Here is a 20,576-nt window from a genome sequence, read left to right on the forward strand (position 1 = left end):
GCACACTGCCATTTTCATAATGAGAGCAGAGCATCATGCATCATGCACAATCATAAAAAAGCCATCACTGGCTATGCAGACACATTTAATCACGGTACATGTCTGGGCTTAACATATTTAGTCCTACTGTATAATAACAGGCTTTATTTCCTCTCTTGTGTGGGCCTGGCCCTTAGTTTAATTAAATATAAGATGAAATATCAGAGTGATCTGTTTCTCTGAGCACAAAAATGATATTGGATCATTCTTGGTTGATGTTTGTAGGAAAGTTGTAAGGTTGCTTGTTGAAATAAAAGGCCTGAACGTTGGCCTGTTGAAAACGGAGGGGAAACAAGGAAACACAGATAAAAAGAGATGAATAGACAATGACAGGGGAAGGAAACAATAAAATACAGAGGGGAGAAAGTCGGGGCATGTAATCTAAGTCTTGTGTTAAAGACAAGAGCTGGAGAAGGAAGCAGAGTCAAGGATACTTCTAAGTGGAGCTCTGTGAAAACAAACATCAGCTCCCATCTATTGACAACCACCCACAGACTGTGGTAAAAGATGTGTCAGAGCCCTTTGCTAAGCTTTTTCGCATGTCACCTCATAGAAACTCCTTATGTCCAAGCAAAATTTAATAAAAATGTTCACACACCTCTGAATGTATTTGTTTGCCTACATGTGTTGGAGGATTAGACTGTATAGGATTTTTACTGACATTTCAAAATACAAGCCTGTTACATCTCTGGCTTCTAAGTATGAGCTTGTTGTATTAGATTCATTCATTCCCTGCTATCTTTTATGGATACAGATGTCCTTCTGTGGCTATGCAACTATGCGTGATCAATAAAGCCTATGGACTAGATTCACTCAAATGCTAGACACGTTGTTTTATCAATTATGAATCAGTCAATGTTGAAAATGCCTACCAGGCAAGAAAAGAGCTCAATAGCCCATCCACTGTAAAGAGCATATTTTGAAACCAACATGATACTGATTGTATATGGTTTTCTTCTTCTCTTCTCTTCTCTTCTCTTCTCTTCTCTTCTCTTCTCTTCTCTTCTCTTCTCTTCAGATATTGATGAGTGTGCAGATGGCTTTGTTGAGTGTGATAGTAAATCCACTTGTGTCAACTTGCCCGGCTGGTACCACTGTGAGTGCCGTGATGGCTACCATGACAACGGTTTATTTTCTGCCAATGGGGAATCATGTGTAGGTGAGTAGCCCACCTTTGCTCCCACCTACACAAACATGTAAAATGTGGTGAAGAAAAGTTTTTGTATGATATCATGAAATGAAAACAAGAGACATTTCATGAGTTTTTTGGTTTTTTTCCGAGGTTAGTTCACCTCATGCATGTCAATTAAATTACATTTTTAATTGTATACGGGTGTACTTTTTTAAATCCATCTTTGGATTTTTGAAGTTGTGATGCCACTTGGATCTAAGATCTGCTCAACAACTTAATACACTTATACCTCATACCTCATACCTACTAGTATTGCAAGAATATGACATTTTCTGCATCTTACGGCTCCACAATGCCCCATTAATGGAAAACGCCCCATTAATTTTCCACTGAATGGCTCTTAATTTTATATCTCAGTCTCATCACAGCTTTCAGGGTCCTGTCTTTGATTTCTGGTTTGAGAATTGAGAGATTAAAGTTACAGAAGCAAACACTGAAAACAGTGTTTTTAATTAAGCTGAACTTTGTTGAAATATGCAAGTTTCCCACCAACAGAACCTATCCTCACCACTGTTTTTTAAGATGTTCTGTTACTCTTGTGTAAGTAATGGTATGATTGGATAGGTATGTCATTATCAGTGTGTTTTTCTCCCAAAATGTCAGTTTTCTTTTTGCTGCCTGTTCATTTTCTGGAACATTCTCTCTGATACAGCTTGTCAGAAGTGTCAGCTGTCAAAATGGAAACCCTCAATCTACAGTAACATCGAAGCATTGCCTGTAACAATAGTGCTAGCTATGCTCCACTCGTTGACCCCATCTTGGCTGTCAGTTTGAGTTGGGAGAGGCAGGGAAAAGAAGCACATTAAAAGCCCTCTCAAAAAACCGAACCTGCCTGCGTTTCACAAAGCAAAGTTATAATTTGACCAAAAGTGGGTTTCTGGGTTACTTTACAATTGTATTCTTTGTGTTTTCCCCAAGATCTGGAAAATGTTGTATTGCTACATTTTACAGTTGCATTTGAAGTGCTGACACTGTTGTGCTGAGCCACTTACAGGTGCTGAGAGCAGGTCAGAGTTTTGTTTAAGGAAGAAAAATACATGTCAACTCATTGATGCATGTTGAATTTGTAACCATATTGCGACAGGACAGGCTGTTTTACCTTGTCTCTGTGTTACTAAAGTAACATAACTGTGCTTGTAATAAAAATCGACAAGTCATGCATAAACTGTGTTATCTGTACCTAGCATATGTATGATGTCATCTTTTTTGCACTCTCTGCAGACATTAATGAATGCAAGACGGGGAGGAACACCTGTGCCAACGACACGGTGTGCTTCAACCTGGAGGGAGGCTATGACTGCCGGTGCCCCCACGGGCACAACTGCACCGGTGACTGTATCCATGACAACAAGGTCAAGCACAGTGGGCAGATCTGGGTGCTGGACAGCGATAGGTGCTCCGTGTGCTCCTGTCAGGTAAGAAACAGAGCGAGATGGACACAGAGAACATGAAGCGAAAGAAAGCTGAGAGAGAAATACAAAGATAGATGGAGAGTAACAAAGAAGAGGGAGATGAGTTAGCTGAAACAGACAGAGACAGACAAATGGAAAAGATGAATATGATGAGAAAAACAGGCAGAGAGGCAGATAGGAACAGAGAAAATGTGCTCAATGCCATAGATAGTTGAGCAATGATGTTCCTTCTTTCTGTGTTGCTGCATGTGTGCCCAACTATTCTAGGATTTCTTTTTTTCTCTTTTGTTTGTTCTCTCTCTGCTTTCCAAGTGTCTAAACAAAGAACAACAAAGCAATTGTAAACCTGTTCGTTTCCTATGAATGATGCCATCACTCACAGGGCCAATCAGCAGCAAACGTTACCTTGTTGTGTCCTGTTAATATACAGCTCCTCTTCAGCCAGTCGCTGATATTTTGAAAATACTGAGGCACAGTAGTGTAGTGGATAATGTATTAAACCAAAATCAAGGAATTCAGTGGATTTACTTAGTGCAGTTAAGTAAATTGTTGTGGAGCATTTTCAAGGTCAGATTTGATTTATAAATTGGCACCTAGTTGACCATTAAAGGGGTATTCACAAAGTGGAGTCCAAAATCCAAAATTTTGCATTTAGCAGAGCTAAAACAGAGCTGACAGGAGTGAATCGATAGCCAGAAACATAACTCCTAATTAACATAACTGCTAATGTTGCTGTGTGTTATTTCAATCTGTAAATAGGCAACATAGTATTTCATTGTTTTGAAACAGTGACAGTAAAGACTATACGATTCTGTTTTTTAACAAGTTCACCATATAAACTTTTGGCAAAGTTGATAATATGTTAAGTTGAATATTTTATTTCAAGCAGACATGTAATTCATCAGGCTTGCTAGTCTTTGATTTTAATTTTAAATATATCATCAGCAAGCTAGCTTTCTGCTAGTAATGTAGCTACTGAGCTAACTTCTGCTTCTGCCTGTAATAGCAATTAAACATGATGGTATTTTGCTCTGCCATTTCTGGCATGACTGGGGTCTTAAAATCCACTGGTATGGCATGGTATGAGTGAACAATAAACATAATAAACATAAAATAGGGACAAGTAGTTCACACAAATTTAATCTAATTCTATTCAAAATGAAGGACTGATCATGTTTGCACCCCTCATCCATTTTGCAGGAATCAGATGTGTAGGATAAGAATGACATGAAAAGACACAATGCAGATGGAAACACTGGTACAAAAAAATTCTAATTTGACACTGCAGTTGACAGTAACAGCGATGCCATAGTGGCAAGCAATTTAATTCAAGTGCATGAGCTATATGTTGTGATTTTTAAAGGTTCACCAGAGTGACTCAGGCTTTTGATGTTGTTGTTGTGATCGATTTCTGACACCAAAGTGACAAGGCATCTGGGAACAGTTGATCCGGAAAACTCATTCTATCATCCCTAACACATTTTTTCTTCATGATTATCAGGTCATGGACCAGTCATACTTTGCATTTCAGCGTTTCACTCAACCTAATGCCAAGTGTCTGGCAGTAGTGGAAGGTGATTATAGTGGATTAGTGTCGGTAGTGAATGATCAAGCGGCAAATTATTCATTTGATTACAAAGGACCAGGGCAGAAATGGCTCCCTAATTAAATGAGTCATATTAATTGATTTGAGAGATTGAAGAGCTGCCTGTCAAAATTAGTCATATTGAGCGGTTGAAGGAGCAGGGGAGTAAACATGTTATTGTTTTGGAGGTGGGCGGACACAGCTGGATATTAGATGGAGAGCTGTAGCTAAGTGACGGGGGAAACCAAGGTCAAACATCACAGAGAATACAAAGACTGGGTGGTGTCCAGACTGAGGTCATGCAATATGCAAATAGTTCATTGTTTCAGTCTGCTTGGAGCACCAGATGGGTGGGGTTTACCGCATCAGTGCATTTGTCAGTGGGGTTGCTATTTTCAAAAATTAAAATACTTTTTGATTAATTGGTGGAGGAAAAATCAATTTACAGAAACTCTAGGTATCGTTGCGGTTCATTTGCATTGAATTGGCCCTGAATCATAAATGAGGTGGCAATGAAGGGAAAATGTTTAGTTGTCATGCATTTTGTAAATATTTGTTTTCATAAGTATTTATTTTAATAGAGACTGCTCTATTTTAGGTCATGCAGTTTGGGGTCAATATAATCACTGATACTAGACACTTGATAAACACATGCTGAGAAATGCAGAACCCTAAATATCAGAGACAAAGTGTGAGGACTTACTCTTCCTGTTTGTGAATAGTAGCAGCCTAAAGAAGAATTGATATAAAGGCAATAAGTAGAGTGTGTTCCTATTTTAATTTTTTGCCAACTGCATATATTCTAGGATCCACAGTATTTTGATTATCAACTAATTTGTCAATTATTTTCTTTAAAAAATGACAGAAAAAAGGTAAGGACTGCTCATCACAATTTCTCAAGGTCCAAACTGATATATGCAAATGACTTGTTTTGTCTGACTATGCCCCCAAAACCCTAAGATATGTAGGTTTAATATCATAGAGGACCAAGAATTGCATTTCAGAAGGTGGAACCAAAGACTGTGGGATATTATTACTTTTAAAAATGACTTAAACTCTTATCAGACAAAATAGTTGCTGATTAATTGTTTTCATGTGTCTGCACAATACTGTGTCTGAAATAAACATTACTACATTTATTTCCTTCATGGCTCAGAGAGTTACTCATAAAAGTGGCAACACCAGATGTGAGAAGGAGAGAAATATGTGACAGAGGTAATGAGTTGAATTCAGACCCACAGCAGTTCTCATATGTGGAAGGTACTTTAAATCACTGAGACAACAAGACGGCAAAGTAGCTCTACTTCAAACACCACACTGATGAACAGGAACTCCTGAGGAATTGCTGTGCATCAGTATTCAGAAAATATATCTTGCCATGGCTTATAGTATGACCTGAGATTGAAATAAACATAAAACACAGCTTCAAAACAGTTGCTAGGGATGTGCTACATACCCTTTATTGCAACATTTATGACATAACATACATGTTTAATGATCCCATTAAACAAATGGCCTTGTCTGTGCATGCATGTACGTGTGTGCTTATGCTCAATGTTTAATTTTGCACATGTGATACGTGTGCTTGTGCTCTCCGTTCAGGCTGGCCAAGTCATGTGCCGCAGGATGGTCTGCGACTGCGACAACCCCAACGCTGACCTGTTCTGCTGTCCCGAGTGCGACCCCCGACTGAGCAGCCAGTGTCTGCACCAGAATGGCCTGCTCACCTATGGCAGCGGGGACACATGGGTGGAGAACTGCCAGCAGTGCCAGTGCCTGGTGAGTAGAGACATATACATTAACCCCGACGTGTTTCTGAAATTTACATCGCGGGAATTTAGTCAGTGCCTTTATCCAGAGCCATTTTACGGCGAGAGTGAAAACAACATAAGCATTCACTGCCGGTGGTGCAGAGCCCACACAAGAAATGTAACAAATATGCCAGTCTCCATGGAAATGCTCACGAATAAGAGATGTGCTCTGTAAAAAAGAGTCAAGGAGAGAAGTTAGTTTTGTGGTTAGAGAGAAGTGATTAAGAGGTGAATAGGAAGGCTGCAGAGAGAAGAAAATGAAGATTGGTTTTCATCTTGTGGCAAAAGAAAGGGAGTGAGTGATTAGTGAGATTTTAAAGAATTCAAAGGACTGTTGTCTGCTGTGATGGAATTATACATTTTATTGAAGGATACTTCCAAGGTTAAGAGAACAGGAGAGAATGTGTATTTCAAGAGAGGGAGGGTGTAACAGTGTGTATCATCTGTGTGTGCTTTGAGAAGGTTGTACAAAGAGTGCACGCTTTGTGATTGATGAGCATTTGCTGCATGTGTGTTTCTGTGCTTCGAGTGTCCTACATACAATCCTATTTCTCAGACTTAACAAAATAACACTGTGACATATACACTGTTTTATTTGTGTCCACATCTTCTACTTTGTCGACCTTTTTCAAGGTTTACACAGTGCTGCTGTTAGATCACCAGGCAAACATTTCATAACTGTTGCCCTATCAACTCGACAAAAACAATACGTCCTTATACCTGTGGTGCCCCTCTCACCATACAGCTATATGCATATTAAATGTCATCCTTTACATTCTACCCCACTGTCTTGTCTCACCCACGTGCAGCTGTAACGCACACATGCACCAGCGTCACTCCGTCTGTTCAGTGACTCACAAATCATCTTCACTGTGGATCTCAGACAGGCACTTTACAACTTCTTTTTCTTTTTTCCCCATTCTTTGTAGCTTTTAAAGATCAGTCATACTTGTAGCTAATATAAGTTGGCTTCCACTCTGACAGATTTATGGTCTGAGTAGCAACAGCAATGCCATTTGCTTCCTCCCCTCCCGCCATTGTAATGCTGTCCTGATGCCCGGACCTGAGGGCTGCTTTTTGGATTTCTTACAGCGAGCCATTATAGAAGAGCTTGAAAATCACTGCTCAGCTGAGAGGCAGCGGGGAAGCACAGTCGGCTGAAAATGGGTTCGCTCGGCTTCACTCTCGCCAAGGCTCTGCTCACTGTAGGCACTTATATATGTTGACACAAGCAGACACAAACACATTTGAGAATGCGGGCGCGCCTGTTGCAGCAGCAGAGCACACACACACACGCCCATATACAATGTACAAACATGGCTATGTACATAATATACACATGTACACACACATATACTCATGTTTGAGAATGTAGTCACACCTGTCACCACAGCACCATATACTGATCCTTTCATACGTCCCCTCAATTAAAGATGCACGGAGACATACACGCAAAGCAAGGGACCACCAGCCACTGAGCGTAAAGAGCAGCACTTGAAAGGGCGAGTGGAGAATTCTGCTGCACGATACCGTTACAGGGGCTCCAGTGGCGTGACAGGGACGTGAAATGAACCTTGAGTGCTGTTACACTTAGCAGAGCCATGGCTGTCCAGGCTCAGCAGGGGCCCTTAAAATACACAGTGACAGCAGGCAGATGGGCAAAACATTCTCCCAAGACTGAGATGTGAATCCCTCTCTGCTAGAGCCGTGCAGTCATTTGAAATCAAGAATGTGGCCTTTGCAGACTGCGCACGCATGGGCCACTTGTGATTTGATGATTTATTTTGTTAAATTGCCAGAGGATCAAAGAAGCGTCGAGTTCCTTAGCCATAGGTTGTACTTTAGGTCGAGGCACATAAAAGAAGGAGCATGATTGTTGCAGGCTAATTCCTGGGCAAAGATAAATGTCAGTAGTTTTTAATATCCTGGAGGCATATTGTAACATTCAGTCTTATGCATGGTGAATCCTTACATCTGTCCATGTAAAGGCAGAGAGATTAAATTGCATTGAGATAAGTACCATGGACACTGAATGCAAATCCAGATTTAAATAATAACCTTCTGAAATATCACAAAGAAATGAAAGATTGGCCTCAGTTTTACTTTGATCAAGTTTACACGCCACACTGTTCTGTTTGCAAGGCAAATAAAAGCTGATTGTATAGCAAATCTCTCCCTCCTTCGTGATCATAGGGCACATCTGCATAAACAGACAAAGACGACTGTGTCCCTTATCGCAGTGTGGGACAGATACCTGAGGCTGCATTCAATCCCTCCCTCTGGCTACAGGCAAAGAGTGCCACTCGGGGGGATTTCCCACTTCAAATGTTTACACACTACATGTAGGCAGGGATTGGGCATTAGCGCTGCCCTGCGCTTTATAGCCAGGCTAATTTACAACAACATTTCTGAAATGCTGAGCCAGACGATTTTCAGTGATATTAAATATCCCCGTCGGGCCACTTGCACCAAGCCTCTTGTTACTTTATGTGTTTGTATGCCTTTTGTATATCCTTGTGTGTTTAAACATATACAGCCTGGGCTCATATTTCATTTCCCAATAAGGTGTAAGGCAGAAATGCTCACTGATGAGTGTAAGCAGAAGTGGGTCAGGCCAGAATGATATAGCTTACAGTAGGTAGAATGTGTAAAGTTGGCAAAAAAAAAAAAAAAAAATATATATATATATATATATATATATATATATATATATATATATATATGAGACCTGTTTTCTCGGGCCAATAGAAAATGGCAGCAGGAGAAATCCAATAAGGCTTTCTGCGCTGAAAGTTTAAAGTAATATAGGAACAACAATAAGAGAGGGGGACTAGAACAAGTCAATTAAAATGCTGGAGCATTTACCTCTACAGTCTGAAAAAAAATTGCTGAGTGTGTTGGAAGATTGCTCTGCTCATCTATATTTTCTAGGTACCTTAACAACTTTTTTTTTTTCATCAAGTGGAGACGCTCCCTCTAGCATGCAAATACACAGCGTCAGGAGAAATATGTGTATTTGCTTGAGTAACTTCTTTAGGTATGGAAAATGCAATAGTGCGTTAGCAGAGAATATTTGTAACTTTCTTTCCTTTTCTCTATTGCTGTCTGTTCGTCCATGTCAAATTCTCTCTCTCCCTCTCTCTCTCCACCTTCACAGCAGGGGCAGGTGGACTGCTGGCCTCTGCCGTGCCCGCCCGTGGACTGCGAGTTTACCGTGGTGCCTGAGGGCGAGTGCTGTCCCCGCTGCGTCACCGACCCCTGCCAGGCCGACACCATCCGCAACGACATCACCAAGACGTGCACGGACGAGCACAACATCTCACGCTTCAGTGGCTCCTCCTGGATTAAACACGGCACCGAGTGCACCCTGTGCCAGTGCAAGGTAAGGCGCCAGCTCTGCCAGCAGCCTTGAGACAGCAAATTACAGTTTGCCTAGTTCAGTGGCAGCGAAGAAAAATGGTTTGGAAATTGAGAACCCTCAGTGCTTATCAGAAAAAAAAGTACACTGTGGTCCAGAGTTTGCATTGTGGATGCAGTTTGTGCATCTTTAACACCTCATGACTGTATTTATTACACATGGTGGTAAATATGTCTGGAGGTGTTGATGCAGCTGTGCTGATTCTGTCCTGCACACAAACATGCACATGTAAAAGACAAATTTAACCAAATTTATAGGCGTAGTGATATGTTGAAGGGGGCAAAACATAAAGGGAGCTTAATGAAATGAGTAACCCCTAACATGTTTAGTGAACTAACACACATGATTCCACATGATAATGAATGCCTTGAGATAGAAAATCTAATTTTCATACTAAGAATGTAACAGCTTCTGTTTTTTGTTCAAGACCATTATAGAGAGCAGAGAGGAAAACAAATAAAATCTGATGTTCCATTTGAGAACGATTCACTTTCAAATGTCCATGTGTGCTATTAACACGAATTGTGTCCCATTTACATTTACTCACTGCTCTTTTTGAAAGCAGTAGTTTGACATTTTGGGAAATATGCTTAATGCTTTCTTGTTGCTACTCACATATCTTTCTGCTAAATATGAAGCTACAGCCATCTGGCTTAGCTTAGCATAAATATCAGAAACACTAGCTTGGTGCTTCCCAAATGTAACCAGAGCACCTCTTAACTAGTAATCACATCTCTCATTGTATCAATCCAAAAATTGAAGTGTAAGAAGATACACATTTCCTTCAGATACTGAAAACGGACAGAATTTGAACCAAACTACGCACTGGCCATGACCTTACAGCAACGAATGAAATTCCCTTCACATTGGGAGCTTCTCTTGAAATGCTTTTCAATCTTTGCTTTGGGTGTCAGACATCAAAATTCATTGAGCCTAGTAAGAATTGAGCCCAGATCCTCAGAACTACCAAGCAGGCCTCCAACAGCCAGACATCTGACTGCTATTTCTTCAAGACTTTGAGTGTTTGCATTTGGTGTTGGACTTTAAAATTCACTACATCTCATAAGGATCGAAAGTCAAATCCTCATAAATCCATATTTTAGGAATGAAGGTGGCATCGATCTTCTCATCTCATTCTCACCCAGAAAGCAATGAGCATATTTCCCAGAATGTTGAATTATTCCTTTAAATAAAAATGAACCAAAACCTCAGACCAAGAGAAACCTACTCTGAGAAAACATCTGTTAGCCTCTCATCTCCTGGCCTGTGGTTCAGCTACAGCAGGGAATCACAGTCTGTTCTCTTCTGCACTGTTAAACAAGCAGACATGTTTGCACAGGTAGTACCTGCAAAAATAACAATAAAATATTCTCCCCTACTTGCTTGGCAACAATGTCCACATCTTAGACAAGAGATAGCAGCCATTCCTAATGGACAAACTGATAAATATTCATAGTCTTACAAAGATTTACACTGAATTCAATTCACAAACTTACTGTTTTTGAACAGTGCTTAATTCAGTACAGTCTGTTTTATAGCACTCTGATTTGGTCATTTTGGTGATTTAGCACATACAGTGCTGTCCCTGCAAACCTTTGGGAATCTAGGGAGTTTATCAGTCCCCTAAGTTTAAAGTGGCTTGACGCTGTGACCATTCACATTTGTATTCTCAGTAGAATATCAATGGATCAGTTGGTGCCGAAATGATGCCCAGAGGAATTCTGCAGGAATGCTGCAGCTCCACCGCCACCTTAAAATATTATCTGCTGAGATTCAAAAAGGGTTTGCCCAAGGTTGAAGTGTGACAATAATTCACTCACATGTTTCTTTGTCTTCTCTTTACTCTCCTTTCCAGAACGGACACATCTGTTGCTCAGTGGATCCCATGTGCCTTTAGTCCTGGCAGATCTGAAGGCACCTGTACAGTGTTCTCCATTGTAAAAAAAAAAAAAAAAAAAGTAACACCACCCCTATGTCACTTCACTGTTCTCCTCACAGGCATGGGTCAAATAGTGTTTGCATTGTTAGGATTTGATTTAGCCTGCTAAACCAGATGGATGGGGGTTACTAATCAGGATAATTCATATAATGTCACATTGTCAGATACAGATAATTGTACAAAATTAACCTTCAGGTACTTTCTGCTGATTTCTAGCTCTGATATTATATTCTACACGGTGAACTCCACCCATCTGGTACCTCATTAAAAGTATTAAAAGTGTTTTGCAAATACTTTGTGACCCATGTCTGCCTCCTCAACTCCTCTTTATACCAAATGCAAACCTATATCATACCAAACAGATGATGGACTACAGTTTCCTCAAACCCACTCTCTTTTTTCTGTCTCACTACTTAGAGTGAACCTTTAAGGATCACCATTCCCCACTCTGAATCATTGCTACATGAATCTGTAAGATATTACTATTACTGGCATGACTGTGCTTGATGTCCAAACATTTTTGCTGATTTCTAAATTGATCTCGATGATGATGATGATGATACCTTAGATAGAGTACAGGCAGTTAGCATAAGGTTTCGTTGCCACATTTATGAGTCGTCTATATTATGTGGTGCTTTGTAGCATTTCGTTCCATTTCTCTTTTTTGTAATTTTCCTTTCCGAGCTTGTTATTGTGTAATAGTGAAATAAAGTATTTCCATTTACATTTAATTCTTGTCTTTGGCTTATGCATGATTCTAATTTATTTCTATTCATCTTATTTAAAGACTAAACACTAAGTTAATTAGCCACGTATGGATATTTGTAAAGGCTCATGGTGCCACTTACCCTTCATGAAGAGTTAATTAGTTGTTAAAAAAAAAATCCTGGTCAGTGTTTAGTCTTTCTGTTAGGTAATAATGATGCTATAGTGTTAATAATCAATTAATAAATGCCCAATAAGTTGTTAATAAATGAAATTTTCAGCACTTTTCCAGAAACAAATTATCACTTAGTCCAATTAGTCAAATGGCTCTTATTAATGTCTTATAATTGATTTATAAAGCATTGGTGAATTATTCATTAACCTTTAATAAACTCTTTATAAAGGGTGCATGTATATGTTTTATCTGAGTGATATAGTCATCACTGATGAGACATCTAACAGCATTTGATAAAATAATCTTAACTCAAGGTCCATTTACTAGAGTAGATGTTCTGGAGCTCTCAGTCATATCACATGATCTTCATCTGCAGATGCATTTTGCCTAGTTGTCATAAAATTGAAAAGCAACTCACGTAACAACCAAGGTAACTCCCATCTGCTCATGAGGCTCCAGAACAGCTATTAAATGGACCTTAAGGTGAGAATATTTTGTCAACTGCTGTTGCCAGGGTCGAGAATTAATTTTCAAACTCAGCTTTAAAGCTGATGTGAACAAGAAAGTGATCTCAGCACTGTGAATGGACCCGTGCTGCAAAGGCTATACAAAAACCACATACACGCGCGTGCGTGCGTGCGTGCACACACACACACGGGTACAAAAACCTGACATTTTAACACACATTACAACTCAATGACAACTGAGCAAACTGAGTCAGCTAAATCTCCACAACAGGAGATTTACTCAATTACCGCATGTAAGTCCAAATCTGAGGTACTTGTACTTCACTATAATATTCCATTTCAAGCTACTTAATACAAAATTGTATAAAGTAGCTACAATTTAGAGGTAATTTGCTGCATTGTATGCTTTAAGTATATTTTGCTGATATTTTCAATGTATTTTTACTTAAGTGACATTTTAAGTGCAGAACTTTCTGTGGTATTGCTACCTTTATTTAACAGATCTGAATCTCTCTTCTACCACTGTTGGATCCTTGGCGCAAATGAATTAAAAAAACACACTTTCACTTTACTTACTTACATTACTGTGTACATAACACTTTTTTTTTTTTTAATACAATTTTATTATCAGCTTTTGGTAGAATGTGCTGAGCTTAGAGATTTTGCCTCCCACTATCACTATCAACACTAACTTGGGTAATATAAAGTCAGTAAAATCTTTGATCCAATACTTGTAGTGTTGTACCATGATTTGGATTTCAAATGTGGCCCCTTGTGTTGAATACTCTTCAAAATCCACATATTTGGATGCAGAGCGATGACTCTCCCAGTTGTAGCACACAGATTCCTCTCCTCCCTACTTTGTCCTGCGCCTCTGGAGATGGTAGTAATACTTGTATCGCAGAAGAGCACTTAAAGCTCCTAATATAATTATCTATCAGTTCAGAACCACAGACAAATGAGTTCAGCCTGGAGATGGCTTTATTTCCCTGTGGAGCGGTCTATCTGCTACCAACTGATTCCCTGACTCTACCTTGCAGCTGCTTACATTAACAAACACGTGGCGTATTAAGGGCCCATTTATATTCCAATGAGCCCTCCGCTCACTGGAGCTTTTTCTGCACCTCTCTCCCCCCAAAAAACTTTTTACCTCAGGTTATCATGACTCCAAACTCATCCCTGAGTTGAATGATAGGACAGGGGACATGGGCAGTGGACAGTGGGCAGTTCGCAGCGGCTGCTCGTAGGTTGGCAAGGGCACCATCTGGCCTGCTTTGGTCCAGTGGCTTCTAGCTGGTGGTGGCATGAAGCCAGTGGGCACCTGAGTAGCAGTGGCACAGCAGGGCAGACTGGTCCTCCAGCTGGCTCCTAAATGTCCAATTTTCCATGGCAGTGCTGAACCTTCTGCAACAGATGCTTGGACCCACGGGGAGTCCACTTCACTGCCTGTCCTATATCCACTGTTAATGACCACACATATCATTGTGATTGTGGCTGGCGAAGCAAGGCAACAGAGAAAAGTCAGTTTTACTTTAGTGGAGAGTTTAAATTGATAAAATGCATTAGCAAGTGATATTTTGTACTGTGTGACAGTTTTTCATTACATTTTCAGTGATCTTCTATTCTTCAAAGGCCTCTAATTGGTCTGCAAAAGTCACTCCATCGTTAAAAGGATCTCTGTGGAGAGATATTATTTGTTAAAGAGAGAGCAGGAGCATGCCATTTCTTAAAAGAATTCATAAGTTTTGACTTGGCATTTACCATCTTTGCAGTAAATATGGGAAACATATATGGATGTATGCAGTTAAAAGCATTAACATAGAATATTTACATTTTATCACTATGGTGTAAGCTCTATTTTCTTGTATTTGTCAGTTTCCAGCAACATGTGCTAGATTGACGCACAATGTACAAACATATTGCGCCTCAGCCAGAACAAGAAGAGAAGTGACTTTGTTGTACCTGTCTGTGTGAAAACAAAGACCCAGACAAATGCAAATTCTCTTAAGTCTATAGCTCTGTGTCCCAGATTTAACTGTAGCAGCAGCTGAAACTTAAATAATCAGGATAGCCATCATTCATCAGGAACTGATTCATTCTGCTGCACTGAAACTCTAGAATGAAAGAAATGCAGGGTTAAATCACTAAAAGTAGCTGGATTTATCAACAGTGGATTATCCTCCTCACATGTGTCACTGGCTGTTCAAGTCCTTGCTGCTGCAAATCACTCCAGCAGTGCAACGGTTAGTCCAAATTTTCACCGTTACATTCTTCACTTGATTTGACTCAAAATAATTAAAATAAAAACGGACGACCTTCCCCCACAGAGGAATAGTGAAGCAGACATCATTATCACAAACCCATGTCTGGGAATTCAGTCCTCCGAGTGAGTTGTTGGACGTGTTGAGAGATTTATCCGACCCACATGTTCCTCTGTAAGGTATCAGAAATCTGAAGAGGGAATTAGTGATGAATTCTGTTTCCCTTGTGGCCACTGGGGACAGAAACCATCTCGGGCTCGGCGAAGGGACCGAGGGGGGGAAACCAAGTAGCTGGCTGGGACTGACTGCACTGATAAATTTCACATGGTCTCCCAGAGTCACAGAGCTGTCAGCACAGAGTGATGGGCCATGTCAGGACATGATACACTGATCTAATTGAAGGATAGCTCAAAGACAGTAGAGGAGATTCCAGTTGATCTGTGGCTATGGCTTTCCTCCTCTGGGGGATTTTTCTGGTTTATATTTAGCTGTAGATACAACACTAGCAGCTAATTTATTTATTTTTTAAAAATCCAGTTCTTGTGTCTTTCCTGAACAAATAGTAAATAATGTGTCAAAAATGCCTCCAGAAAGTTTGATCCCAAAGACATGAAAAAAGAAGCATCTTAAAAATTTGATTAAAAGCAGAGTTAAATCGATTGTGAATGCATCCACTGCGCTGAGGAAGTAGTCAATACACTGGTAACACAACATGGGCATCAGACTCCAGCACCCTACAAACATTTTTGAAACTCCAGTTTTGATGTGTTCTCTCAATTACTGCATGGTCCTCCAAAAATCAATATCTCATTTCTCAGCTCAATGGCAGACTTAGGAGAGGCCTCAGTCAAACAGCTAATACTCTCTGTCAATGAGATCCCAGACAAACAACAAGCAACAGTAAGACCTCAGGTGTTCAAACTGCTATTTGGTTTTCACACAGCATGTTTTTTTTTTTCATATTTACCATTAAAAGCACCTGGCTGATGCTCTTATTGAAGATAATTTACAGCGAGTAGAAAGGCAGGGTTCAGTTTTGTGAATGCAATTACACTTCACAGGATACATGGGCACTGATGATGGACTAGTGTAGAGATTAGACCTGTGGTATCATGGCCACAAATTAGTCAATTTAACTGCTGCTCCATCAAAAATCTTTCATAACTCTCTCCTCAATGTATTCCCCCCTGATCTTTTGGGTTTCAGCCTCTGAAGACAAACCAATATCTACTAGTGCATTTGGCAATGAGGTCTGAGGAGTTTTACCAGAAAGTAATTTCCTCTTCTAATTTCAGATCATTTAATTCAACTAATTGTGAGACATGGATATATCTTTGTCAGCTGATTTATATGGACGTGGTCGTCCTACCTCTTACCACTACTACTACTGCTGCTATGGCTAAAAACTGAGAAAAATTTGAAAAAGCCATAATTTTCTGTAGCAAAGCTGATTTTTCTTTTTTTCCTATCCCATTGATAACCTTGCAGCCCCTCAGATTTATCTTGTGTCCTCTTGGTGGAGTAACATCCCCAGACTGCCTTAAACCAATTCTGTCTGTATCCAGTTTTTGTTCCTCAGACCTGTTCGATCCAATCTATAGGCTAACTCATTTACACATACACATGTTCTGGAAACTAACCCAACAACAAAACAAAACACATAAAAAATGTAAATTGTTTCCCACTGGCATAAATCAAACAGTGGATAGGCCCCAAGCAGGACTCATACTAATCTGAGCTGGGTGTCATGTGTATGCAGGGCTACATATTCAAGTGTCCTTGTGAAGATAGTATCATTATTTCTCATGTCGCCCATATTAATTGGGTCAGCAGCTGCAAAAAGCCTGACCTTAGCTGTTGCCTGGCAACTATTTCCCAAGCATATGGAAAATCGTAAAATGGAACTTTTCTTGCTGCAAATTACGTAACAAGATCAGTAACCAGTCAGAGTATATAACAAATGTATTAATTTATTGGTAAGACAAAGTTTAACAGATGTTCAGTACAATACACAGGAACTGAAGGAGGTGTCAATTTCGCAACACAATGAAAATAGCATGAGCGACAAAGGGGAAACGCCTCACTTTTAAACTAAACACAGTACATTACAAACATACTGAACGCCCTTCAAGTCCAAAGAGGTTCTGCCCTTTGGTGAAACACTAATATCTAATGTCTTCATAGAGCTGTAATGTATAAAAGGATAATTACAGAACTGAGAGCTGGAAACCAATTATGCTAAATAAACTGACCTCTTCACAGAATGGCCTTTGTCTAAAACAAGTGTAGTAAACACTTCACAAGCCTCCAGTGCACACATGCACACAGACACACACACACACACACAACATGCACAGTTAAGTATAAAACATCCTTTACATACACAGATGGATGCCTCTGCCCCCAACATTGTACATAAACAGCCAAATACACGCACGCACAAAGCATCAGCGTATGGAGTGTGGAGTGTGCCGCCAGAATAATTATAGAGTAACAGTGTTTAACAATGATCAATTAATAAATTAATACATTACAAAAGCTAAATTTTAATGGTGGATTTATAAACTAAAAAGAGCAATATTTACACATTTACAGTTTCCCTTTTGTGTCTCAATGTCATGTGTATGCAGGGATGAGATGTGTCTAAATGTGAAGACACATTAAAATAAATTGTTCATTAAATGAAAACCGTAAATAGTGGAGCAGCAAACAAATTAATTGTTAGATGGGAAATGACTGGCCAACACATAAGCAACTCCAATATCAAAAAATCACATTTAAAAGCCTCTTCTCAATTAATGTTGCAATTCCATTTTTAGCTAATTTATCTTTCAAAGACAGAATAAGAACATTGAATCATTAACAGAAAAATTAAATTAAATTAAGCTTCATTATTGAGTATATAAATGTGTGAATGTAATTAAATTTAATGATTTAAAATATTTCTTTAAAAATTAAAATTAAGTGCTGCACAAGTCTGTAGTACTGTTCTGGTGGCACACTCCAGGCTCCAAATTCCTGTGTGGAGGAGCACTACTGTATCTTTTGTGGGAGAATGTAAGCAACAAAGCAGGTTACACTGAAAGTGGAAAATGCTGAACAAGATTTTGTCAGCATTGGGTTGTTAGGGAGCTAAGGATGCAGTTATTTTTAGTAGTTTCCTCTTTTTAGGGAAATAATTTTCCAGGATATTATAGTACATTACTGTGTATTACAACACAGAGTGATGCAAGAGCACATAATATCATTCTACTCTGACTGTCATGAATATGTATACCCCTTTTAAATTAGCATATTTTGTTATGCAGCATAGTTTGTTGAAAATACTGTATTATTTTGCATCTTTGGTCACTAATAGTACTCCTTTATACATGATAAACTTACATGAAAGAAGTTAGTAATGTAATAATAATTTCAATGATACATTTTTCTGGACCAAAATATGTATATTTTAAAGAAACTGCATACCAGAGGAAGTAAACACTTTCAAAGCCAGTGTAAAGATAAATGTTGCAGGTTGCAGTTGTGTTTGAAACCAATGATTTTTTTATTTATTTATTTTTTTACAGTAGGAGAATGTTTCAAATAAATATTTTTCATGCATTTACCATGACTGCAAAAGTGCTTCTAAAACTTTCAAGGTTTATCTAGACATAAAGAAGCCCTGAGCTTTGGAGCAGAAGCCTCCCCTGCACTTCAATGGCATGTTTATGCCAAGGGCAAAACCACCTTTCTGACTCTGTTGGTATTCAGTCTAGGTGCAGCAGCCGCATAAGCAATCATGAGGTGGCTCGTTGGTTTGCTATTTGATCTCTGCTGATTGCATTTATTATCTCTGCAACTAATATCAGCTGAGGGGATATGAATAGGTCATCAACATATATTGATGTTCATAATCATATCATTTCAACAAGGATGACACATTTAAAATTGAGTGAGAGAAGACGTCACAAAAATAAATTAAAATGATTAAGTCTGACGATCAAATGAGGTAATAATTGTCCATACAGTATGATATGAAAGCATATATAAAACATTAACATAGCAGACTATAACCAGGACATCTTCCATCTTGTTGCCTATAGTAGTATAGACTGTCAGAATATGTTTCTGTCTGTATCTCAACATATGAAATATCAAGGCACTACTGTAGCTGTAACACTGGTGTGATACAGTCACGACTGTAGAAATGCTCCTCTGATATAGGCACCAAAATAGTTTACTGTGACAAAATTGAATTATGAAAATGCAAAATTGGAGCGAGCACCATGTCAATTAAGTGTTTGCATTCTTTTTTAAAAGATGTGTTAGTTATTGGAATTGGTGCTGTTTTTGGGGCTTGTAAAAAGGTTGGTTTAGAAAAATATATTAATACAATTGCAACAGCCACTGCATTAGTTTGGTGAATATCACTTTGTCCTTCTTTAGAGTCTCATGACAAGATGTGTTGAACATCTTTCTGTTGCATCTTGGTCTTATCCGAAGAAAAGCAACAATTCAACATCTTGATGAACTACACCATCATTCCAGGGCTCTCCTTTTCAATCTGTCTGTAGTTCTAAAGTCTCAGAAGTCCATAAGGTCACGGAGAGAGTTTGTGGACATCGAAAGAGACTGCTGGTTCCTCCTGCACTATGTTGTCTATCACAATGCTCGGATGCGTCTCTTGGGTTTCCATGGAAATAGTTGAGTTTGTGGAGGGCGTTGCACCAAAATGTGGCCCGTCCACTGAGAGAAGCATGGGCGTTCCTGACCGTTTTAAACTATCGCTCATGGTCACGTGCATTTCTTCTGGCGTCACGCCCATGTCCTTGCTGTACTCCGATGGCGACTTCCTCTTTATCCTCTCGTACGTCTTGTCTTGATTTTCAGTGAAGGTCTCGCTGTCCTGAAATCGCCCAAACAGCCAGATGAAGAACCCGAAGAGGACGAACGCTGCCAGACTTGGGATGAAGGCCAGGCACTTGACGTCCAGGCTGGCTCCGATGTAGCGGCTGTGTAGGAACATATCTCGCTCCACGTAGCTCTGGTTGGTGCCGGGGTTGATGTTGGTGGAGCGCCACTCGTAGGTGAGCGTACTGTGGTTGAAGTTCCTGAGTGTTTCTGGTTCCTCCACTGTGTAGATCTTTTCACCTGGCCCTACGTACTGACCATATTCATAGGGCTTGTAGAAGATCTGGTTCTTCCACATGTTAAGGTCCAAAATGAGCACGAGGAAGATGATTCCGTAGTTGAACCACTTACCTGTAACGAGACATGTGGCGTGCATTAGATTACAAACTGGGCTATCTTTTGACAAACAAGCAAGGAATAAACATGCATGCACTGTACAGATAATTTAACAGGCAGGCAGATTGATGTACAATGCAAGCACACTCCAAACAAGATTTAGAGGGCAGAGTCAGACAGACAGATATGCTGTCACATTCATTTATCAGTGGTCCCTCTTTCTTTGCATATAGCTCATGCATGGAGACAGATAGATCCATTTGCAGGTGCTACTTCCTCTACAGTATCTTCTAACGAGATCACTACATTACCATGAGACAGCCATCTCCCCAGGTTGACTGAT

General features: G+C 39.6%; 2 protein-coding genes across 7 annotated transcripts in view; one reads left to right on the forward strand and one right to left on the reverse strand.

Moving 5' to 3' along the window:
* The window catches only part of nell2a (neural EGFL like 2a), a 74,597-nt gene extending 62,470 nt beyond the window's left edge, over positions 1-12,127 (forward strand). For both annotated transcript variants that reach the window (XM_051073222.1, XM_018684607.2), the window contains 5 exons: positions 1,058-1,198; positions 2,453-2,646; positions 5,831-6,007; positions 9,197-9,421; positions 11,313-12,127. In XM_051073222.1, the coding sequence (XP_050929179.1) occupies positions 1,058-1,198; positions 2,453-2,646; positions 5,831-6,007; positions 9,197-9,421; positions 11,313-11,354 (779 nt within the window). In that variant the 3' untranslated portion in view covers positions 11,355-12,127. The remainder of the gene's footprint in view (positions 1-1,057; positions 1,199-2,452; positions 2,647-5,830; positions 6,008-9,196; positions 9,422-11,312) is intronic.
* Positions 12,128-13,342: 1,215 nt separating this feature from the next.
* tmem117 (transmembrane protein 117) overlaps positions 13,343-20,576 on the reverse strand; it is a 45,158-nt gene continuing 37,924 nt past the window's right edge. For 4 of the 5 annotated variants that reach the window (XM_018684597.2, XM_051073224.1, XM_018684596.2 and 1 more), the window contains one exon: positions 16,957-20,248. In XM_018684597.2, the coding sequence (XP_018540113.1) occupies positions 19,587-20,248 (662 nt within the window). In that variant the 3' untranslated portion in view covers positions 16,957-19,586. Of the gene's footprint in view, positions 14,238-14,347; positions 14,421-16,956; positions 20,249-20,576 lie in introns of those variants that run through there. The other variant, XR_001961841.2, reaches the window with a different exon arrangement.

The sequence above is a fragment of the Lates calcarifer genome, linkage group LG10, assembly GCF_001640805.2.
Source record: "Lates calcarifer isolate ASB-BC8 linkage group LG10, TLL_Latcal_v3, whole genome shotgun sequence".
Taxonomy (NCBI): Eukaryota; Metazoa; Chordata; class Actinopteri; family Centropomidae; genus Lates; species Lates calcarifer.